This window comes from Anolis sagrei, chromosome 1, assembly GCF_037176765.1.
Source record: "Anolis sagrei isolate rAnoSag1 chromosome 1, rAnoSag1.mat, whole genome shotgun sequence".
NCBI lineage: Eukaryota > Metazoa > Chordata > Lepidosauria > Squamata > Dactyloidae > Anolis > Anolis sagrei.
The window spans coordinates 16,078,328-16,103,629 of record NC_090021.1 but is presented as its reverse complement, the minus strand read 5'-3'; the positions used below and the strand labels follow the sequence as shown (position 1 = coordinate 16,103,629).

The 25,302-nt window shown below is 39.2% G+C and overlaps 1 protein-coding gene across 1 annotated transcript; it reads left to right on the top strand.

The window, feature by feature from the left end:
* Positions 1–73: 73 nt before the first annotated feature.
* On the top strand, positions 74–23,587 carry CFAP36 (cilia and flagella associated protein 36). The gene is made up of 10 exons (XM_060754602.2): positions 74–257; positions 7,892–7,956; positions 10,526–10,627; positions 12,415–12,529; positions 14,133–14,220; positions 15,098–15,149; positions 15,731–15,839; positions 18,011–18,138; positions 18,502–18,678; positions 22,901–23,587. The coding sequence occupies exons 1-10, from the start codon at positions 137–139 to the stop codon at positions 22,985–22,987; spliced, it is 1,044 nt and encodes a 347-aa protein (XP_060610585.2). The 5' UTR covers positions 74–136; the 3' UTR covers positions 22,988–23,587.
* The last annotated feature ends 1,715 nt before the right edge of the window (positions 23,588–25,302 follow it).

Genomic DNA, 25,302 nt, shown 5'->3' with positions numbered 1-25,302 from the left:
GACCCGGAGCAGCGCGGGCCAGCCAACCAACGGTCGCTTTCTTGTCCTCGCGCGGCCGCGCATGCGCAAAGGCTCCCTTTCCTTTCTCCCTTGTGGTGGTTAGGTGCCAGTCGGGAAGGAGCGGCGGAGAGATGAGATGGCGGCCGAGGCGGAGGCGGAGACCGAGGTGGAGTGGGTGGTAGATAGCATCGCCGGCTTCCTCCGGAGCCCCGCCTGGTCCAGCCCCATCCTGGAGTTCGTGGAGCAGAAGTGCGAGGGTGAGACAGAGGAGGATACGCACCTAGTGGCAAACTTGGGCCCTCCGGGTGTTTTGGACTTCAACTCCCACAATTCCTAGCAGCCGGTAGGCTGCTAGGAATTGTGGGAGTTGAAGTCCAAAACACCCGGAGGGCCCAAGTTTGCCCAGGCCTGAAAACATGCTGAACAAGCAATACATTCCTTTAATAACTATGTAATGCAATACAATATAATACTACTAACAATACAATATTATAAATAATATTAATAATATTATAATAAATACTAATATATCAAAATATTACTGAAAATATATAACGATAATACTGTTTTTATTATTGTATATGTGTGTAAGTTGTAAGGTGAGCCGCTTTGAGTCTCCGTATGCAGAGATTATTTGTTGTAATATAATATATATTATATAGCCTACAACTTATGATATGGTACAGTATGTTGTATAATACTAATAGTGTAATATAACGGCAGTGCATTTATATATATTATAATTATATATTTATATTATATGTACTATTACATTACAATATAGTGGTATAATACAATATAGCAATATTTAATACTGATATTGTACAATGCTAATAATATAGTATATTGTAATTAAATAGAATATTACTGAAAATATAACAATAATACTGTTTTTATTATTGTATATGTGTGTAAGATGTAAGGTGAGCCGCTTTGAGTCTCCGCATGCAGAGATTATATGTTGTAATATAATATATTAAATATTATATAGCCTACAACTTATGATAAGGTACGGTATAGTATATAATACTAATAATATAATATACCGGCAGTGTATTTATATATATTATAATTGTATATTTATATTACATGTAATTAATATTACAATATAGTGGTATAATACAATATAGCAATATTTAATACTGATATTGTACTATGCTAATAATATAGTATATTGTATGTATATATATCTTGTAAGCCATCAAGATTATTAAGACCGTCTGGAGAGGCTCTGCTCTCGGTCCCACCGGCCTCGCAAGTGCATCTGGTGGGGACGAGGGACAGGGCCTTCTTGGTGGTGGCCCCTCAACTCTGGAACTCCTCCCACTGGAGATCAGAACCGCCCCATCTATCCTGACATTTAGGAAACAGGTGAAGACCTGGTTATGGAGACAGGCATTCAATGAGTGAGCCAACACCCTGAGATATGGATGGAGGATGATGAACAACGATTTTAGTGTGACGACTGACCATTATAGTTACTGATTGTAATTGCTGTTTTAATGTTTTACTGTAATATGTATTATGATGTTTTATTGATTGTATGTGATATTATGGTTGGAAACCGGTCTGAGTCCCTCAAGAGAGGTGAGAAACCTTTAAATAAAATACAAAACCTTTAAATAATAATAAAAAAAAGCCGCTCTGAGTCCCCTTCAGGGTGAGAAGGGCGGCATATAAATGCCGTCATATATATATATATATATATAGATAGATAGATAGATAGATAGATAGGGTTGTTGCAGGTTTTTTGGGGCTATATGGCCATGTTCTAGAGCAGTGTTTCTCAACCTGGGGGTCGCAGGGGGGTGTCAGAGGGGTCGCCAAAGACCATCAGAAAATACAGTGTTTTCTGTTGGTCTTGGGGGTTCTGCGTGGAAAGTTTGATGGGGTTCAAAATGCTCTTTGATTGTAGGTGAACTATAAATCCCAGCAACTACAACTCCCAAATGTGAAGTCTGTTTTCCTCAAACTCCACCAGTGCGCACATTTGGGCATATTGGGTATTTGTGCCAAGTTTGATCCAGATCCATCATTGTTTGAGTCCACAGTGCTCTCTGGCTGTAGATGAACAACAACTCTCAAACTCAAGGTCGATGCTCACCAAACCCTTCCAGTATTTTCTGTTGGTCATGTGAGTTCTGTGTGTCAAGCTTGGTTGAATTCCATCGTTGGTGGAGTTCAAAATGCTCTTTGATTGTAGGTGAACTATAAATCCCAGCAATTGCAACTCCCAAATGACTAAATCAATCCTGCCCACCCCCAACCCCACCAGGATTCAAATATGGAGGTATCAGGTATTTGTGTCAAATTTTGTCCAGTGAATGAAAATATATCCTGCAGGTCAGATATTTACATTACGATTCCTAACAGTAGCAAAATTACAGTTATGAAGTTGCAACAAAAAGAATTTTATGGTTGGGGGTCACCACAACATGAGGAACTGTAGTAACGGGTCACGATATTAGAAAGGTTGAGAAGCGCTGTTCTAGAGCATGGCCATATAGCCCGAAAAAACCTACAACAACCCAGTAATTCTGGCCATGAAAGCCTTCATTATATATATATATATATATATATATATATATATATATATATATATATATATGTTAGTGTACTATATAATTATACACTAGTACACTATTATTATAGTGTACTATATAACTATATATATATATAATTGGCCCATGTGGTCTCTATTATAGTAACTATAATAATATGATTATTACTATTTTGCATCAAAAGCATTGCATAAATTAGTATAAAACTGTTAAAATAGAAGGCACACAGGCAGCTAAATATCTTTTGACAAAAACGTGCAACAACAATGGCATTGTCTGTAGCTTCCAACAATTCTTCCTCTACATGATAATTGTATATTATATATGACATGTATTATCACTAATAATATTGGGGTATAGTGGTATAGTACAATATAATAATATATAATACTAATATTGTGCTATGCTAATAATATAATATATTATATACACATATAATGGAGCTGCTGGTGGTGCAGTGGGTTTAAACATTTTAAAAATATTATACACAAAATTTATAATAAACTGCTGAACTGCTGAACTTACTGAATGAAAGGTTGGCGGTTTAGACCAGGGGAGTGGGGTGAGCTTCGGCTGTTAGGCCCAGCAACTGCCAACCTAACAGTTTGAAAACATGCAAATGTGAATAGGTCAGTAGGCACTGCTTTTTCAGAAAGGTAACACCAGCTCTTCGACTTAGAAATGGAGATGATCACCACCCCCCAGAGTCGGATACTATTAGTCTTAGTGCCATGGGAAACCTTTATCTTTGCCTACACATACAGTATTATTATTATAATGTAATGTGCTATAATACTATATAATAATATATAATGATATAGCGTTTTATTATTGCAGATTTGTATATGTTAAGTTGCAGTGTTTTTGGTTGTGAGCCGCTTTGAGTCTCCATATGGAGAGATAAGGAGGCATATAAATCAATAAATAAATTAGTATACAATTTAAAATAAGAAAAATGCAAACATTAACAAATAATTAAACACAAGCAGCATTTTAAAAATCCAGTTAAAATCCATCAAAGCAGTTCAAAACCGTTTATTCCCTATGTCACACAATGATGATGTGGGTGGGAGTGTATCCCAGTGAATATGGGGGGTTTGGCTGTAATTCTCTGAAAGTCAACACCTCCCCCTAATTCAGTGCCAGTTTTACACCCTCAAGATATACAGTCCTGCTACACTTTTATTTATTTATTATCCAGTTTTTCGCCCATGGGTAGGATTAAAAATGGCGTACAGTGTTAAAACAGAAATCACAAACATAAAATTCAACAAAAAACCTAAACAAATAGATTGCACATTTCATAACTCATATAAAACAAATTAATAAATTACAACATAATAGTATTTCCTGCCATACTTAATTACCTGAAGCTTAACTAAGTATTCCTCCACGTGGCTAGAAGAAAGAGGGTCTGTCTGTTCAGTGGTAGCATTCTGTCTCTAACATGTTTTTTCCACAGTTGATTGCCTAGAATTTAATACGAAAGTCTTTTTTTATATCAGGAGAAGGCCTCTCTATTCTGCTTTTTAAGGACTGCCTTAGTGCTGATTCGTGTTTCTATTTTCTGACAGTGCTCCATTCTAACTTGTCATATAAGTTGCAGCTTCCTGCAATAAATTTTAGATGGAAAATAATTTTCCATCCTTCCCCATTAGTGCACTAGATTAGCGCACTCTGCCCCGGAGTGTGGTGGAGGCTCCTACTTTGGAAGCTTTTAAACAGAGACTAGATGGCCATCTGTCAGGGGTGATTTGAATGCAATATTCCTGCTTCTTGGCAGAGGGTTGGACTGGATGGCCCACGAGGTCTCTTCCAACTCTTTGATTCTATGATTCTATGTGAGTGTTTAAGAGTCCTCAACTGGACTATTCCTTTATTACTGATCTAGGTTGTCTCCTACCACTTGGTGACACTGATCTGTTCTATAGGACATTATTATTATTATTATTATTATTATTAACTTTATTTGTACCCCGCTAGCATCTCCCGAAGGACTCGATGCGGCTTACACAGGCCGAAGCCTCAGAAACACAATACAGTAAAACATAACACAACAATAGTAAACAAAGCAAATCAAATAGTTAAGCAAAATAACAAACAACAGTAACAATACATCAAGACACTTTAAAACTGGGTCGGCCAGCGCAATGGGGTACAGGGTTAAAAGTGCTGGAGTGGCAGGAGGAACATAGGATTAAAATTAGTGCGGTGTGCAGTAATATTAATTGTACTAAAATGCTTCTAGGACTTGGGATGGGGGATTCCTAATCTGAGAAGGCACATCGGAACAGCCAAGTTTTTAGGTTCTTTCTGAAAGCTGCTAAAGTAGGGGCCTGTCGAAGATCTTTTGGAAGGGCATTCCAAAGTCGGGGGGCAGCCACAGAAAAGGCCCTGTCCCGTGTCCCCATCAAGCGCGCTTGCGATGTGGGTGGGATCACAAGCAGGGCCTCCCCAGATGACCGGACATTATTTCCTATATCTGTGTGCTATTGAGTGTGTTTTCCAGCATTTTGTGACTAAAGCCCTTCCAAGCACCCAAGATGATTTGGCATACTTGTAATAAACCATGGTTTCTTGTTACAAGGATAACATGTGGTAAGTCTTTAGTTCACATTCTCTGCTCTCCTCCTTTACTTATTAGAGCAGGCATTTGAAAGCATTGGCTCCCAATTATTTTTTTAGAGATACCATGCCATTTTTTTTTATCAACAGTCATCTGTATAAAAATGTTAATCAACAGACTAAGATCTGGTTTGTTTTCACCAAGTTGTTTTTAAACAAATGACATTGTTCAAGCTTGGGTGTTATAGAGGACTTGGATTTCCTTATATTTATAGGTGGAAATGACCCATCTCTTCCTGCCAGATATGGAAAAGCAGGAGTGGAAATGAGACATAGAATGTTGAACATAAAGGTTTATTATGGCTTACTCATGTAATGTGGCTCTCATATCTGAACCAGCTCACACTTTTAAAAAAGAATGTGAAATATCTTTTGTTGAGGATGTTATTTCTTATGACATATGCCAGAAATTCCTCACATTTGGGGTCAGTGAGCATATTAAGAATATTCCAAAAATGTTTTGTATGCACTCACCTAGTGACGTATGTTGGTGTGTGTATAATATGTGTCTGTGTGTGTGTGTGTGTTGGGGGGGGGGGAGATAAAGTATTAGGAATCTATTCTCTTTCTTTCTCTTACATAGAGAAATATGAAGGGCAAGGAGAGGAAAACCAGAGTGAAAATTTAATGACAGATTAATAGAGAGAGAAAAGAAACAGTAAGGATAGAAAAACAGACCACAGGGGATTGAAAATTACACAGGAAGCAGTCTCACACATAAGGAAGCAAACATAATGAGAATGAATGGGAGATGACATGCATCTGCCTACGAAAGTGCAATATTTATATTGCTCTTTGTGGCCTGATACGGAAAGATATGCACTTGTATAGATTTTGGGGATTAAGCGATATGAAAATCATGTTTTGTTGCCTTTAGGAACAGTCATTAGTTTCTTCCTGACTGATCCAGAAGGAAAGGAATAGCCATTACATTGCAAGCCAGTTGAATAAGCTGTTAAGAAGCTGGTTTAAGTGACATTAGAATTAAGAACGGTCTTGATTTGTATAAGCTGTTGAATGTTCCAGAACACTTTCGCTTTGAGCTATAGATCTTATGTAGTTTAATAGCTCTTGTAATGTAACACCCTTGCTGAAGCAGATAATTCCTATACTGTTACCAGTTGTGTGTGTGGTGGCAATAGCTATCTGTTGTTGCTTCTGGTCTTAGATAATTCTTAGAAAAATGGGGAAAAGAAGGAAGATATTCTGTTATAATGAACAATTTGAAAATGATTAGAGGATGTAGGTTTTGAGAGTGAGTAAATATAGGCCTGTTTTGAATCCTATTTTTAAATTATGTCTCCATATATTACAGAAAAGAATAGATTAAAAGATGTTTAAACCTATTGCTGGAACATTTTGATTAACATGCTTGAAATGGACCGATCCAGTTATGGAAATCTATGTCCGTTTTGCTGAATAGACAGATAAGTGTGGATGAAAAGAAACTCCACTGATTTTAGAAGAATATGCACCACCAATGATTTTTGAAAGTATTTTTGATGCATTTTCTAAATTACATCATTGGGGGGAGGGGGGGGGAGCTCTCAAAGCAGGATTTCTTCAACTTTTAAAAAATGTGCATTCTTATTTACAGTTCCAAAAATCCTAAAATCCATGTTGCTATGCTTCTCATGTTTAAATCTACATCAGAATTAGTTATTAGCTGCTAGCATGTCAGCCAAAGCTGGTAGTAAGCACTCCTGACTGTTGCATCTACTTGAACTGATATTTGGAGAGATGGATCTAGGAGCACAGTCTTTCAGGGGGACTGTAACCCCATCCAGAAATGGTTGGTACACTTTCACCCCTAGATTAGGTCCCTTGATGGCAAACACCTGAGTTTCAGTTTGTTTTTCCTCATCCAGTCCATTACCTCATCCAGGCATTCATTTAGAGGAGACACACTATCCTTAGTTGAAGCTGTTTTGGAAAGTATGAAGAAATTTATTTGGTGTCATCAGCATACTGATAACACCCTGCCTCATTCCTACTGATGATCTCTCCCAATGGCTTCATGTAAATATTAATGAGCATTGGGGATATAACAGCACCTTGTGAGACATCACATAACACCTCCTTTTTTGAGGAGCAGCTATCCCAGAACACCACCATCTGAAACCTGCCTGAGAGGTCGATGGTATCAAAGGCTGCTGAGAGGTCTAGAAGCACCATCAGGGACATATTCCCCCTGTTGGTGTTGAAACGGAGATCATCCACTAAGGCGACCATAGCAGTCTCAACTCCGTATCTTGCTCTGAGTCCAGTTTGAAATGGGTCAGGGAAATATGTGTCATCCAAGACTGCCTGGAGTTGGAAGGCAACTGCCTTAATCAGGTTAAACACTGGTCTGTAATTATTAAGGTCCAGGGGATCCAGGGAGGGCTTTTTCAGCAACTGTCTAACTACTGCTTCTTTTCAATGATTGAAAGTTTATTTTTGATTGTAAACAAACTCCACATATATTGAATTAGGCATCTAGATTAGGAAACTATAAAGATCACAATACATTTGGAAATCAAACACAGTACTTTGCCTCCTAGGAAATGCCTGTTGGTAGACCCATCTGATGGTATCTTTTACTTAAGATAAATCTCACTTGATAGGAATATAATTTAAAGTTAAGTTAAGATGCAGAATATTTTGGAATGATTATTGAACAGTTTTTACATTTTAAAGGAAAATAAAGCTTGTTGTCTTTTCAGTTTTTGATGACGAAGAAGAAAGCAAGTTATCTTACACTGAGATTCATCAGGAATATAAAGCTTTGGTGAGCAGATTACTTGCAATCACTTTTTCTTGATCTTTAAAGAAGTGTGTTCCATTGAGGAACAAATGCCTTGTGCATCTGTTGCAGTATCTAATAGATTTCTGTTGCAATTGTGAAGGTTAGTGATTTATTATGCAAGATGCATTTGTTGCATTTCTGCAGTGATGTGAATGTTACCATTCACATCACTTTCCTGCTTTTTTCCAACTCAATAAATGATCTTATACCAACCTGTTTCCTTTCTGATATTTACCTTATGATTAGTCCTTGCTTTTGGAGACAATTGCCACCAGTGATTAATAGTAATGCCATCAATGATTAATAGTAAAGGTGATATCTTGGGACTAAGACGTCACCACCATTCACTTTAATATCATATTTTAACTGGCCATTTCATCAGGCAGTAAGAAAGGGAGATGAAGTGGGTAGCAGGATCACGTTACCAATGTTGCTGAAAGATTGACTGCTTTCTATCTTTCCCAATCTACTTTTCATTTATTATGAATGAAATGAGTGGGATAAAAATTCTTTAAATAAGACAGAATAAACATTTCATTTTAAATGATCAATCCTTTTAGCCCAGACCATGAGATTCAAGTGCTACAGCATTTGTAAAGTGTGGTATGTAATCATGACTGTAGAGCAGGTAGCATTAAGGGATGAAATACCATTAATTCTAGAAACTATTCAACATCTTAATGCATTTCCTGACATTTACCTTTATTCTTTCTGCCAGCAATTGCTGAGTTTGTGTCTAGGACTTGCTTTACTCTTATTTTTGTATTCGGCGCTAAATGATAGGTTGAGATCTGACATCCTCACATTCTAGTCTTCTGGATAACGTTTCCTTATATTTGCCCAAAATGTAGTGGACAAGGCATGGGTCACCACTGTGCCAGAACATAATTTTGGTACAAAATCTTTATTTTCTGCTATGTGACTGGAATATCCTGTTCTACTATAAATCATGGTAACAATAAGATGGAAAGGGTTGGGGCAGATAATCTAGTAGTTTGAATGCCTAGCTGCTTTAGATGTGTCAAGATGAGCTGTAGCTTTCTTTAAATCAGTGGTTCCTAACCTTTTCTCACCAGCGACCACTTGGCTAGGGACCACTTTGACCAGGGATCACTCTCCAACATTAGTACCAAAAGGGTTATGAATCAGTTTTTGGTCAACTTTAGATTCAGTTTGCTTATTTGGGGTGCTGATTCAGAAAATTGCATTGGATAGACTGCATCAGCTCTAGTTTCTGATACAGAACATATGCCATTCAGTAGTTGCTAGCTACTCCCCCACAGGAAACCATATTTGATAAGCCTCAGCACTATAAGAGGGTTTTGCGAGACCAGGTGCTCTTGTTGTAACGGTGTAGTAATGGTGAGGCTGTGTGTCATATTTTAGTTCTTGCAGACCACTGGTGGTCCACGGACCACAGGTTGGGAACCACTGCTTTAAATAACATGGATTCCATGTTATTTTTCACCAGAGTTAGTGTGTTGTCTGAATAATATCTTTTCCAGTGTTGACCCTTTCATTTAGGCAGCTTGTAGGGCATTATTAAAAGCCTGGTACCCATGTGTATAGGATATAAGTGTACATAAATTTGGTAGTTTTTCTTTGTATATGAAGTAGAAGGTAAATATGACTAAGTTATCATTGAAGACATGTCAGATAAAATATCTTGATTTGCTCTGTAACCCAGATTGTTCCAGTATATTAATTTTCAGATATAATTAATCTGTAATACTGTGAAAACATGCCAGAAGAGGTAGGAATTATTTTGGTCTGGTAGGGTTTCTTCATGAAGACTTTCTGACACACAAAACACAATAATGGGATCAGTGTTATATAGTTTCTTAATAAATCCCCTTCAGGCCATTTATGGCTTCAGGCTTCAGGCGATTTCCCCTTCAGGCCATTTATGGCTTACCCTTCCTTCTGTACTTTCAATATTGCAGTACATCATTGTCTGAGGCATTCACTTTCATGCACAACCCCCTGAGCAGTCTAAAGCAATTCCATACTTTCTGCCTCATTGCTCCTTAGACTTAGACTTATACTGCCTCTTTAAACGCCCATGTAATGCCACCTTTCTTCATTTCAATCTCTCCTATAACTCACCTTTGTCATGATATCTTTGGCAGTGCATTCTCCTGACGTCTCAATTGTACCTGAATTTAATGGGAAAAGATCCTGTAGACTTCCCCTCCTTACACCTTGTCCGTTTTATTGCTCTCCTTATCTTTTTACTCTCTTGTATTTTAGATGTAAGTCTCTATCATCTGTTTTGGAAAGTACTTTCCAGATAAAGGAAGGAATATAAGGACTGTATTTTTGTTACTGGGAAATGAGGTAAAATTAAGTGAACGAGAATACATGTTTTATGTAATGACAACTGTAATTAGGTTTTCTGGCTAATTTTTATATTTTGGGCAGAAGGTATGGCTTTATTTATGACAATATATAGCGAGCCCTTTTGCTAAATAAAAAAATAATGTGTCAGATTATAGAGAATTCTTGATAGAATAAAGTACTATTTTTCTACTATTATTCTATTACTTTGCAGGTCGAAAAGCTGTTAGAGAGTTACCTTAAAGAAGTTGGAATTAGTGAAGACAAGTTCCAGGAAGCTTGCATGTCTCCTCTTGCCAAGACTCGTACCTCACCGGTATAGATATTCTTTTAACATTATAGTTCTTGAAGTATATCATTATGTTCTCCATATTTTTGTGTGTTTGTGCACTAAATAGCTTGGTTCAAAATGCACACTTTCAGTGCACATATCCACATAAATCCACTGTCTTAGGCTGAAAGCTTCTAAGCATGGATGCTTTGGCCCTAAACCTCAGAATTAAGAAACCTCAAACTACAAGAGAGGAGATTCCATCTGAACATTAGGAAGAACTTCCTGACTGTGAGAGCCATTCGGCAGTGGAACTCTCTGCCCCGGAGTGTGGTGGAGGCTCCTTCCTTGGAAGCTTTTAAGCAGAGGCTGGATGGCCATCTGTCAGGGGTGATTTGAATGCAATATTCCTGCTTCTTGGCAGGGGTTTGGACTGGATGGCCCATGAGGTCTCTTCCAACTCTTTGATTCTATGATTCTATGATTCTATAAGCACAAACATATTAAAGAGTCTCTTATGAAAAATGGCCTAACCAGCGGGCGTTGACCATATAGTTGGAGCCTCAAGCAGGGTCTGCCTGACTTTCAGAGCCCACCTCCCAGCTTCATGGTCTCACCAGAGGAGGAGGTTGCACCAGAAGCTGCTTCGCAGTGGTTCCCTAAAGTGGCGGTTCCTCCTCTTCCTCCATGTCATCTTGCTCCGGTGGCAGCATGTTGTGCTGGGTGCACTTGGTCGTTGGGGGGCTCGGCAGCTTGAGGAGGCCTTGGTCACGTCTCCATCTCCACCATCTGCTCCCATCTCTGTTGCTGCTGCTTCTTCCAGTGGGAGACTTCTATGACACAGGCATAAAAAACTTGTCCCAAGGATGTCAACATGTATCAAACTGAATGCTGATTATGTGGAAAAAATAATGTAATACTTATCCTATAATCCATGTACGTTTTATTAAAATATATTCATTCTTTGTATATTTTTAAAAATTTAATAACCTTACTTTTTTGATATCCTTGTGTGTGTGCGTGTGTGTGTATACATATACACCATAGAGCAGTGGTTCTCAACCTGTGGGTCCCCAGGTGTTTTGACCTACAACTCCCAGAAATCCCAGCCAGTTTACCAGCTGGGAGTTGAAGGCCAAAACATCTGGAGAACCACTGCAGTAGAGTCTTGCTTATCCAACCTTTGCTCATCCAACATTTTGTATTATCCAATGCAGTCTGCCTCCTGCCCGGATCCAGAGCTATTTCAATAGATTGCGATGTTTTGGTGCTAAATTTGTAAATACAGTAATTACTACATAACATTACCATGTATTGAACTGCTTTTTCTGTCAGTTTGTTGTAAAACATTATGTTTTGGTGCTTAATTTGTAAAATCATAATGTAATTTGACATTTAAAAGGCTTTTCCGTAATCCCTCATCATCCAACATTTTCGCTTATCCAATCCAATTGACCTGTTTATGTTGGATAAGCGAGACTTTACTGTATGTATGTCTAGATATGTATATGTGTGTGTATATATGTGTGTAACCTTAAGCAAGGTTACATGGTTTTTCCAGGCTGTTATTAGACATGGGCACAACATGTAGGACAACTTTGATAACAGTAAAATCTTGTGTATGTTTCCTCGATGTTCAATGTAGTTTCTTCCAAGCTAAATGGATTCAGGATTGTAGTCTTGGGTTTTGTGTTTACAATAACAAATTTCAACAATTTGAATTAGCCTTTCTCTGTAAATTTACATTATTGTAATAGTGTTTCAGCTAAGATTGTTTTGATTTGAACAGAGTATAAATGTGTTGATATTTTAAAACCACTTCTCCCATACAGGCCATTTTGCAACCAGTACTGGCTGCAGAAGACTTCAGATTGTTTAAAGAGATGATGGTCCAGAAAAACATTGAAATGCAATTGCAAGCCATTAGGATAATCCAAGAAAGAAATGGTAAGAAATGAGCATTGGATTTCCATCGCATATTTCATTTGCTATGAAGAGGCCTTGCTTCAAGTTTTTATGATACATGAAACTATCAAGAGTGAGGAAGGATGTGAGATGGGGGAAAAGAGTTCCATTACAGAAGGAAAAACTAATAAGACCATAGAGGCCGAAAAAGAAGAAGAAGAGACAAGGAGAAGTCAAGAATGTAGCATAAGACCAGAAGAAAAAGCTAAATGCAAAGGTTCTGTCCATTAACTGTCGCATGAAAAGGCTGAAATAATCTCTTCCTGGCTGGCTTTTTTTCTTGCCCTGGTTGCAGTTGTCTCAGATGGATAGCCTGAAGGGAGAAAGAGGCTGAAATATACTCTGCTGCTTCCAAGTTTGGTTGATCTCTGCTATTCATCAGGAGGGCATGGGATGAGTGGACTAATAATTGCTTGCATGCTCCATTTCCCGTAAGAGACTGGCCTAGTAGTCATGTGGAAAAGAATAATAAGAATGGAGTTGGAAAGGGGATGAACTACTTATTTCATGGGCTCTGAATGGAACAATACCCTTTAGTTCTTTTTTTAAAAAGCCCTTTCTGTACAATCTGTCCTATATTTCTTTCAAGCTGATGATAGAACGTGTCTGCAGAGGCTTAAATGTCCCTCAGTTTTTTAGAAATGTAGAGATGGACCTTGGCGATCACATGAAATGTGTTGCATTCCAAAAGTATCCTCTGGATTGGGTTGTTGTGAGTTTTCCAGGCTGTATGGCCATGTCCCAGAAGCATTATTTCCTGATGTTTCGCCTGCATCTTTGGCAGGCATTCTCAGAGGTTGTGAGATCTTTTCTTGCTTTATTTATTTATTTCATATATTTCTACCCCTCTCTTCTCCCCCAGAAGGGGGACTCAGGGTGGCCTCACACAAGCATCATATGATGCTTTCAGCATATAAACAATAAAAATGACATTTAAAACAATAAAAATTCATTTAACAATAAATTAAACATGCCAATTAAAACCAAGTCCAAATCAGTAAATCCAGTGTCGCAGATATCCTAAGTTTTCTTGCTAATTGCTGCTGTCCACTAATCGAATACCTGGCCTCAAAGCCAAGTCTTCAGTTGTCTTCTAAAGGACAGGAGGGAGGTGGCCAACCTGATGTCCTTAGGGAGAGAGTTCCACAGATGGGAGGCCACTGCCGAGAAGGCCCTGTCTCTCATCCCCACCAACTGCGTTTGCAAAAGTGGTGGGATCGAGAGCAGGGCCTCTCCTGACGATCTTAAGCTTCGTGATGGTTCATAACAGGAGATATGTTCGGACAGATAATCTGGGCCTCTAGGTCCTTTCTTGCTCTAGGTTGAACCTCACAACCTCTGAGGATGCCTGCCATAGATGCAGGCAAAACATTAGGAGAGAATGCTTCTGGAACATGGCCATACAGCCGGGAAAACAACCCAGTGTTTCCAGCCATGAAAGCTTTCAAAATCTTCTGGATTTTCTGTACAAATGCCCCATTTTGGATTTAAAAAGTGATGTCAGAGAACAGTTCAAACTCTTTGCAGAAGGCTAGTTTTTGCCCTCCTCTTTTTCGATCTGTTATCCTTTTTCCTCATTGCACAGGGGTTCTGCCTGACTGTCTGACTGATGGATCTGATGTATACACTGAAGTTGAAGAAGAAGAAATGAAAATACTCAGAGAGGTTCTTAGGTAAAACCAGGTTTCTATTTCATTTCTGTCTGGAATTGACTACAGACATTTCTCAAAAAGACATAATACATGATGGCAAGGACTTGCAGAAGGCCTGTGTTCCTTCCGTGCTCCTCTTGCCTTCCCCTCTCTACCTTTTGTCGTTCTCCATCCTTGTGTATTTTAGACTGTGTTTCTGGGAAACAAGGACTTGGTTTGACTTATTAATCATGTTAGGGACAAATTAGGCCATATAAAGTATATTTTAGTACTAATAAGCAAATGATTGATTTTCAGCTTTGCATGTTACACATACTTATGCAGCCAGAACAAAATGGGAGGACTATAACTTCCCTAAAGTTTTGTGGCCTTTTGCAAAGTTTCTATCCCTTTGCAATGACTAAGAAATCCTTACTACCAATCGTTGCTCTTCACTTGCTTTCTAAGAGAAGTTCTGCATCTGCATAGAATCACTTTGGAAATTCCCAAGGAGACAGCTAGTGCATGTGCATTGTTGGTTTAAGAGGGATGTTCTATGTTATGGAATAGTTCACTTCTAGCGTCAGTGCTGCTCACCCTTTAGGTTAGTGGTTCTCAACCTATGGGTCACCAGGTGCTTTGGCCTACAGTTCCCAGAAATCCCAGCCAGTTTACCAGCTGTTAGGATTTCTGGGAGTTGAAGGCCAAAACATCTGGGGATCCTCAGGTTGAGAACCACTGATTTAGGTAGAGTGTACTGCTTCGCTCCTTCACGTGAATTTGGCAGCTTGACAAATCAGACAGTGATCAACGCTCGTGGAGGGGATTTAGGAAGATCTAGGAAGGTGAGATGACTGAATCACTTTGGCCTAGCAGGTACCCAGAGAACAGTGACTCACTGAATGTACCTGTTTTTCAGGAAGTCTAAGGAAGAATATGACTTAGAGCAAGAAAGGAAAAAAACTAAAGAGGTAAGTTAAGGTACAGTTTAAATCATCTGATAACACCATTATGCCTTGAAATAGGTCTGTAAATTCCGCTCACACAGTCCTTTGTCCCACCCTGGTCATTCCACAGATATATAAACCCCATTTTCCTAGTTCCAACAGACCTCACAACCTCTGAGGATGTTTGCTATAGATGCAGGTGAAACGTCAGGAGAAAATGCTTCTAGAACATGGCCATATTGCCCGAAAAACCTACAACAATCCAGTGATTCCAGCCATGAAAGCCTTCGACAACAGTTGTTGCTCAAATAAGCTAGGACCTCATTGGAAACAGCTCATTTCTTATTCCCCCCTGCAGAATTTCCATTGCTCTTTCTTATGAAGGAATTGATGTGGTGACCTTCGAAAGAGGATTGGCACAACCTAGTTAGTAAAAACTAATTCTCTCAACTATGCTACCTAATCTGGAAACATTGTGAGAACATAATTTTGTGTAATGAATGCTGTTTGTTCATTTTTTTGTATTTGCTCAGTTGAAAAATTGTTATGACTTTTGTTATGTGTGTTACTTGAAATGCATTAATGGACACTTGTTTGTTTTCTAGCCACAAGATAAGCTGAAATCATCTGATGGTGCACACACATCTCCAGGACACCTGAGCGAAAGTGCAAGACCTAAAGAAGCTGCTGGCCCCACTACAAAACCATCATCAGGTATGATTATTTGAAAATATCCAGTGTTCACAAATTAAAAATGTATGTCATGTTACTTCTTATTTATGCTGAGACAAAAGGATTTCGGTTCTTCAGCTGATGTCTAACATTGTGTGTAATAGTTATCCCTCCACATTCTGCAAAAATGGAGAATTTTTTTTAAAGTCTGAAAAATTTGTGCAAGATGGAATGTTGTACTAGAAGCATAGGAAACTGTCTTACACTGATTCACATTACTAGTCCATCTAGCTAGCTTTGTAATGTCAGATTACGGCTCTCCAAAATCTCAGGATTCTTTCCTTGCCCTGCCTGGAGACCCCAAGTATTTCCCAATAGTCTTTCATCCCAGTATTAACAGAGCCTGGCACTACTTCGCTTTCAAAGACAGAAAAGATGGGGTGTGTTCAGGGTGGTCTATATTTTGTTCAGTGGGCAGACAACTGTCTGGCAGAAAGGCCATGCCATAATGTTAACCTTTTGCCTGTTAACAGCTTCTTGGGAACCTCAATTTCTTAACTGGAGTTCTCTAGCTGAATTTTTTTCAAAATGCAAAGTTGTAATCCCAGATGCTTCAGTCCATCATAGTCAGATTTTGGTTTTGGAAGTACTTAATGTGTGCTCACCTCTGCCACAGGCTTATTTTTGTCAGAGTTTGGGGGGTGCGCAGCAGAAGGATTGCTAGATCAACAGACACTGTGATTTAAAAAAATAAGGACTCTGCAGGTTTACAGTTGCAAAAGAAACTAAGTTTTACTAAGTACATCAAATACACGTCTTAACACAGCGAGCTACAAACAGGAACTAATGGAAAATCTGAAAGTCTCTCTGCACACCTGCTTATCTCTCTTCACTCTGGCTGAGACGGTTAACTCACTACTGTTCCCAGCCAAAGCATGCATTATCTCATTTCTCTCAAGGTTACATAGTCGTAACCTCAGTAATGAACATTCAGCATAGCATTTCTAACACACAGTAAACTCCATCTTGAAATTACATAGAAACACATTTAAAAACACACATACATAACTAAATTAATCCTGACAATTTTGTAATTTGGAGAGTCTTTATATCATACTCTTAGTTTTACAGCTGTGAAATGAAGTATAAAGTAGTACTGTATCTTGTAGAATTTATGTAATTTCAAACAGGGCGTTTAAGTCAGATATACTCATAGTTCCCTCCCTGAAGAGTTTGTCCATTTTCAGTTGTTTAGAAGCCTTATGCTGTATTGTTGACTTGGGGCTAGTCCTATTTCATTTTCTGTTCTCCATTTTAAGGAGGGGGAGTAGGAAAAACAAAAATACTGGAACCCATTAAATCACGTCCTGTCGTGCCAACGCTTTCTTGCTTTCAAGGTGTTCTCTGCTTAAGTTTTAATAATGCTGTATTTACTTGGTTTTAACTGGTTTTTAGTTATGCAGGTGCTCATCCATGCGGTATCTTATGTAGCATTTTAAGAGTGTATCGTGACATGGATATATGTAGCATTTTAATTATTTATGTAGGATTTAAATAGTGTATTTTACATTATACAGTGTTCCCTCACTACTTCGCGGTTCATTTTTCGTGGACTTGCTGTTTTGCGGGTTTTTATTAAAGGTTGCCGTTGCCCAGAATGGCATTCTAATCCTGCCTTCTGGCAAAAATGGTGTGTGGAAGGGGATTTCACCCTCCCCCTCAGGAGAGAGGCAGCCAGTCAAAAGAAATTGTAAAGCAAAGCAGATAGCTAGCAAAAAAAGTGCAAAATGCCTTTAAATCTCTCCTCAATTCTGCCTCACCCTTGGAACTCGATATACATATATAACGTCCCTACTTTGTGGATTTTCACTTTTTGCGGGTGCTCCTGGAACGTAACACCCATGATAAGTGAGGTAATACTGTATTCAATAATTTGGTTTTCATGTATTTATTTGTTTGCCTTATATGTGAAAGATCTATTGTCTAAGCATCAAATAAACTTGATTTGAAGATATAATTTATGTGAGGATCAAAAAAGATGTTTGGAATTTTTTTGCCTATTAAGCACATTTTAAAAATGTATTTGGCAAAACTTTAGATACACAGTACTTGATCGTTGATTAAAAGCATTTAAAGCATAGAGGTTCACAATCTTTGATTTGCACACTTCTAAGGAGCGGGTGATCTATTGGTTTCTTTCCATGCAACTCTAGGTACAGAAACAAAACATAAAGATCCATCAGCCCAGCCAGGGTCTACAAAAACGAAAGAAGATCAGGGCAAGAAAGCCGTGGGGAATAGTTCAGAATCTATAGCAAAGCAGGCCAGCGTTGAAGGACGTGTAAGTTGAAAGCTCCCAATTTAAAAGTTACCTAAACTAACATGTCTTTGTAGTTGATAAATACTTTTGTGTCGTTTTCTAGTATTTTGTCATAGTGATGTGTATTTTCTCTGAATTCTTTTCCTAGAGTCTGGTGTGATGGTATTGTGGTAAAAATTGAAAATAAGACTCAGTTCCTGGTTCCATTTTCCATGTACAAAGTAAAATGAACGATCTCTGCCCTTAAATCCTCCGGTACTAATGCCATTAACATTACAGCTTTTCGAAGAACTTTGCATGTTGCTCCTCCTGAATGACTACAAACTAATATAAAAAGCACATTACTGTCTATGTAGTAAAACAGAGACTTTAATTTTTTTCTAGAAATTATCAGAACTTGGAGCACAGGAGCTCAGGGAGCGTGAAGATTACCTGAAGCAGAAACGAGACGCACTGATGGCTTTGAAGAAGGAGTCAAAAAATAATAATGCACTACCGAAGAATACAGAACAGAAAGAAGAGCTCTTACCTGCTCGAGAGACCAAAGATGATGAAATGAAGGTTTGGTGACTGGAATTATTTCTGTGTGGACTGTTTTGTTTAATTCAGTCTCCATGGGAAAAACGTACCTACTTGTTCAATCTAGCTTATGGAGAGGAAGGTGATTAGCATAATTTACACACATTCTCACCTTGACATCCGATATCTACCTCAGCCCTACTGATGTGATAGACTATTTAACGCTTTTAATGTATTGTGTTTTAATTGGTCTGATTTCTTGTGTTATATTATGTTTATTTTTTTATCCTCGGTCAATTTCTGTTGTTTATAAGTTATATTTAATTTATTTTATTTCATGTTTCGTCATGATTATTGTTTGTTTGTTTTGGCATTGAATGTTTGCCATTTTGTTATACTTTGGAAACTGTCCTGAGTTCCTTCGAGGAGAGAGGGTGGATTATAAATAAAGTCTTGTTGCTGTTGCTGCTATTACTTTATTATTATTATTATTATTATTATTATTATTATTTGAAACACAACAAGATGAGTGCTGCACCCAGTGTGCCGATCACCACTGAGACCACCTTGACTGGCTTGTGCCAGAGTCTTTGCAGTTCAAGCTTTAAATTCTCATATCGTGTCAGCTTTTATTATTTTATTATTATTTTATATTATTATTATTATTACTACTATAATTATAATTATTATAATTATTTTATTATTATTACTATTATTATAATCATTATATGGGGCTCCATGTGCATTATCCCAGGTGCTTAATTTGAATAGTACTTTTTAGTGACAATGCATGAAGAGTGCGGATGTGTATTCAGATATTCTAGTCAGGGATAAGTTCAGTTTCCTACCTACTAAGAATGTCCATCCAGACATGTGTTTATTTTGCTATCTCTGCTCCTGTTCAGAAGATTTCACCTCACTTTCTGTCCCTGTGATCATTGGATTTGGAACCATTTGGCTTGTTGTGGAAACAAGGATTGATAATAAGGCTTCAGTTGAGATAGCTTTCCCCCATGATAACACTTTCGGGAGTGCATTTCCCTTCCGAGGGGTAGATTTTTCTCCCTTCCTGTTGTCTCACCCCCGTTCTTAACTAGGAGTCATTTGTAGGTTAGATGTTTATAACTTGAGAACTGTCCCTATATTTATATACAGGAGATTCCATCTGAACATTAGGAAGAACTTCCTGACTGTGAAAACTGTTCAGCAGTGGGACTCTCTCTCTGCCCCGGAGTGTGATGGAGGCTCCTCCTTTGGAGGCTTTTGAACAAAAGCTGTATGGCCATCTGTCAGGGGTGCTTCGAATGCAATTTTCGTGCTTCTTGGCAGACTGGGGTTGGACTGGATGACCCACGAGGTCTCTTCCAACTCTATGATTCTATGATTCAGTAAAATGCTGCACCTGAAAGAAAACATCTCTTAGGAAACATAATAATAATAATAATAATAATAATAATAATCTTTATTTATTTATATCCTGCCACGATATCCCCAAAGAGGACTCGAGGTGGCTAACATGAGGCCAAGCCCAAAGATACAACACAACAAAATAAAATACAGAATGCAAACAACAACAAAATTGCATCAAAATAAAATACGTACAGTATCAAAATAGGATAAATAAAACAAATTAACACAATATAAAATTGAACAGAATGGGTAGGCCAAATGGAGGGGGTAAAATGATAAAACCCTGGATGAGGTAGGGAAGAAAATACGTAATTAAGAGGAACCCAAAAAGAATAAACAGTGGGGTACTATCATTAAAGAGCTTTTAAAAATATATGTTGTATCAAGGACTGTTTCCCCACTTTATATATATATAAATATATAAGCGTAATATATAAGCGTATCAAGGACTGTTTCCCCACTTTAGCCACTTTGAGTCTTTTTAGGGGTAAAAAATGGGCTGTAAATACATATAACAATAATTTAAAACACACACACACACACACATGTATTTTTTCCAGACAATAAAAGATAAATAAAATGTATGTTTAGGCATTAAGATACAATTTTAAAAAGCAGAGTTAAGAAACATGTTGAGTATGAAAGTTAAAAGCAGTATTAAATATTTGTTTATTTAAATAGCAGTGATAAAAGCGGAGATAAAATAATTGAAGCTTTTAAGACTTTGACAACAGAAAATTAGCAACTTTTGCTGTAATTTCAGAAATCTGGTTTGCCAAAGGACAATCAATATAAAACCTTTCGAGTTTCCTATGTATATTTTGTAAAATTGGATTAATAAAATGTTGCCTAAGGTCTCAATAGGAGCAATATAATAGCATATAGAATCTGTAAGAATAATGGCCATTTAGCTTCAAATGGTCCAACAGACGGCAGCCAGATTAATTACAGGAACGGCATTCAGAGAGCATACAACTCCTGTGTTGCACTAGCTCCACTGGCTGCCAGTCTGCTACCCGGCACAATTCAAAGTGCTGACTTTAGCCTATAAAGCCCTAGACGGTTCTGACCCAACTTACTTCTCCGAACACATCTCCTCTTATGAACCTGCTAGGACTTTAATATTTTCCGGGAAGGCCCTGCTCTCAATCTCGCCTGCGTCACAAATACGTTTGGCGGGGATGAGAGACAGGGCCTTCTCAATGGTGGCCCCTCAGCTATGGAACGCCCTTCCTAGGGACATTAGATCGCCCTCCTCCCGCTTAATATTCCAGAAAAGAGTCAAGACCTGGCTGTTCGAGCAAGCGTTTGAAAATGCAGCGTAAAAAACATACTTACTTACTTAGGCGATCCCTCGTTGTCTGAGTAGGATAGTCTTCCAAGATCAATGTACTGGTGGGTCTGTAGGTGACTCTGGAGCCCTATTCTTGATCTGCATTTTCTCCTGCAGTGAGGGCATTAGTTTTCAGGTGGAAGGCAGTCTCAGTCGGGGTTGGCTTGATGTGTCTTCCTCTTGGCACATTTCTCTCTTTCATCCTCTGTTCGTGCCTCTTCAAATTCTACAGCACTGCTGGTCACAGCTGACCTCCAACTGGAGCGCTCAAGGACCAGGGCTTCCCAGTTCTATGTGTCTATGCCAGAGTTTTTAAATAAGTTCCTATGTTTAAACAATTAGACGATGAGATGGATAATGTTTTTAACTAGGAGAAGCAAATGGCTTATGTTTTTATTACTTTTGTTGGGTTTTATACTATGTATTAATGTTTTAAATGTTTTATGATGTTCTTGGGCATTGAACGTTGCTTCTGTAAAGCATCCTGAGTTGCCTAAGGGCTGAGAAATACAATATAGTTAAATAAATAAAAATAAATATGAGGTTACACTGAGTTGCAACACCTTCGTGATAAAGTAGAGGTAGACAGCTCCTTTAATTTTACTCTCCCCACATTGGGGGTGGGGTAGGGGCAATTTCACCACGTCTCCCTCTCCATAGCTCTTGGAGAAGGTGTTTACAACCACTTTTCCTGCTTGGATTGGATGGTCCTTGCAAGACGTGTGTCTGTAGTGGTCTTGAATGGCCTGTAGGTGGCCCACAAACCCCACCGTTCCTATCCCTGTGGCAAGCAATCCCTGAGTTAACTACTAAGAGTAGCAGAATAAAATCTGGATTGCTTGATAGTTCAGGCATGGGCAAACATGGGCCCTCCAGGTGTTTTGGACGTCAACTCCCACCATTCATAACAGCCTCAGGCCCCTTCCTTTCCCTCCTCAGCTGCTTAAGAGATTTATTTGTCGTGTCAGGGCAACCAGTCAATTATATTACATTTCTAACAGAACAAAGCAAACAAAATACAAAATGTGTGAGTTTGGTAGTTGATTAAATGTCCTTTGACCAGAAGCTGGCCATTGGGAGTGCTTCTGGTGTTGCTGCAAGAAGGTCCTCCATTGTGCATGTGGCAGGGCTCAGGTTGCATTGCAGCAGGTGGTCAATGGTTTGCTTGTCTCCACACTCGCATGTCGAGGATTCCACTTTGTAGCCCCATTTCTTGAGGTTGGCTCTGCATCTTGTGGTGCCAGAGCACAGTCTGTTCAGTGCCTTCCAAGTTGCCCAGTTTTCTGTATGCCCAGGGGGGAGTCTCTCATTTGGTATCAGCCATGTTTTGAGGTTCTGGATTTGAGCCTGCCACTTTTGGACTCTCACTTGCTGAGGTGTTCCAGTGAGTGTCTCTGTAGATCTTAGGAAACTATTTCTAGATTTAAGTCGTTGAAGTGCTGGCTGATACCCAAACGGAATGGTATAATATATAAGTTGATTATGAATGTTGTAGCTTTTATATTCTCTTTTTTTTTTTAGGGAATGTCACCAGAAGAGGAACAAAGTTTGTTAAAGAAGAGAATCCTGGCAGCAAAACTTAAAGAAGAAGTGATCAATAAGCGATAGTTCAGCGAAGAGGCTTCTAAGAAGAGTTGGCAATACCAATTATATTTACTGTATATTTAACCATGAACTGAATTCTTTGCTCACAATCACTCCTCCATATTTACTTGTTTTTATATGTTACAGACATGCTAATTTGGTTTATTTTAAAAAATAGACTGAAAAGAAACAATTTAGTTTTAGAAGGATCCAGTTTTGGGTTTTTTGTTGTCATTTCAGGTGTGGAGCCCCTGATGGCGCAGTGGGTTAAACTGCTGACCTCTTGAGCTTGTTGACCGAAAGGTCGCAGGTTTGAATCTGGGGAGCGGCGTGAGCTTCCGCTGTTCGCCCCAGATTTGGCCAACCTAGCAATTCGAAAACATTGGAGGTGTCTACGGACAACGCCATCTCTTCAGCTTAGAAATGGAGATCACCAACCCCAGAGTCGGACACGACGGCACTTAATGTCAGGGGAAAACCTTTACCTTTACCTTCAGATGTGTATTGATGGACGATACTGTGGTACTTTTGCTTGGTGTAATACTACTCATTTTTTTAATGTTTGTGTCAGAAATACTATCATTATTTACAGTTCCCCATTAAAATGGCTCCTTTTAAATTTAAGCATGTGCAGCGAGTACCAAGCCCATCATGTGTAAAGCCAATTCACACCAAAGACAGGAAAGGGAGCGAAGCACACCTGCACGGAGCTGCAAGAGGCCCTGTTTTTCCCCCACAGCATTTCTCGCTATTCATACATTGGGGAAAGTCATATCCTTGGACATCACAGTGTACGAATAAGGAATACTCTAAATTAGCTGCTTCATTAAGGTCTGTGAGGGCCCCCTCGTGGTGCAGTGGGTTAAACCGCTGAGCTGCGGCACTTGCTGACCAAAAGGTTTACGGTTCGAATATGGGGAGCCGGGTGAGCTCCCGCTGTTAGCCCCATCTTTCCTGCTTCTTGGCAGGGGTTGGACTATGATTCTATATTTATACATGGTCCTCATCATGTCTCCTCTCAGTTAAACATGTCCAGCTCTTTAAGCCGCTCCTCATAGGGCTTGTTCTCCAGACCCTTGATCATTTTTGTCGCCCTCCTCTGGACACATTCCAGCTTGTCAACATCTCCCTTCAATTGCAGTGCCCAAAATTGGACACAGTGTGATTCCAGGTGTGGTCTGACCAAGGCAGAATAGAGAAGTAGCATGACTTCCCTGGATCTAGGCACTAGACTCCTATTGATGCAGGCCAAAATCCCACTGGGTTTTTTGCCCAGGACGGAACCCTGTGGCATTCCGCTCGTTACTTCTTTCCAGGATGAAGAGAATGAATTGGCGAGCACCCCCTGGGTTCATCCGCTTAAATATGTGAGGGGAAGTCATAGGGAGGAGGGAGCAAGCTTGTTTTCTGCTGCCCTGGAAATTAGGACATGGAACAATGGCTTCAAACTACAGGAAAGAAAGGAGATTCCACCTGAACATTAGGAAGAACTTCCTGACTGTGAGAGCTGCTCAGCAGTGGAACTCTCTGCCCCGGAGTGTGGTGGCGGCTCCTTCTTTGGAGGCTTTTAAATGGAGGCTGGATGACCATCTGTCAGGGGTGCTTTGAATGCAATTTTCCTGCTTCTTGGCAGACTGCAGTTGGACTGGATGGCCTACGAGGTCTCTTCCGAACTCAAGGATTCTATGATTCTATGAAGCAGGGAGTGAGTTGAAAAAACAACCAAGATCAGGAGACACCTAGCTGAGTTTAGGTCCTTTAATGCCATCACTTACAAGATGGGTCAACATTGGCTCTATTGTATGAGGATCTCTTCCTGCAGCTCTTCCTGCACCCTCAGACATTTCTCATTTTCCATAGAGGGAAGCCCTATGTTCATTCCTATTGTAATGTGTGACAAAGAAGCATGCCTCTACTCCCTTGATGCCAGAAGGGCCAAGGTGCTTTTCATTGACAGGACTAAACCCCACTGGAAGACTGATCGCGGCAACCATTTGCTAAGCCAGAGCTCCACCAATACCTTCTCTCCAAGGTGTTCTGCTCTATTCAGTATAGTGTCCGCACCATTGACATTAATCCATTGAAATATTGCTGCAAGATCCAGGAATGAGGTATTGCTTGGTTACACTATGCTCAGCTACATTGAATCATCTTCTACCCATCAGTACTTTTTGATAATGTGTCATGTATCACAAATAACAGGTTGCTCACCTGCAAATATGGGTCTTTGAATGCCCACAACTTCCCACATGGTGCCGCTTCCTCATTGTAGTATCATACTGTGTGATTTGGGATATGTGCAGTAGGGAGCAGATGAAGCTAACATCTAGATGATTGTG

Bases quoted from the DNA above. Each gene is read 5' to 3' on its own strand.
- CFAP36 (XM_060754602.2), top strand. From the start codon at position 137: ATGGCGGCCGAGGCGGAGGCGGAGACCGAGGTGGAGTGGGTGGTAGAT. The intron at 12,530-14,132 runs GTAAGAAATGAG...CTCATTGCACAG, and splicing joins GATAATCCAAGAAAGAAATG to GGGTTCTGCCTGACTGTCTG. The intron at 15,840-18,010 runs GTATGATTATTT...ATGCAACTCTAG, and splicing joins CACTACAAAACCATCATCAG to GTACAGAAACAAAACATAAA.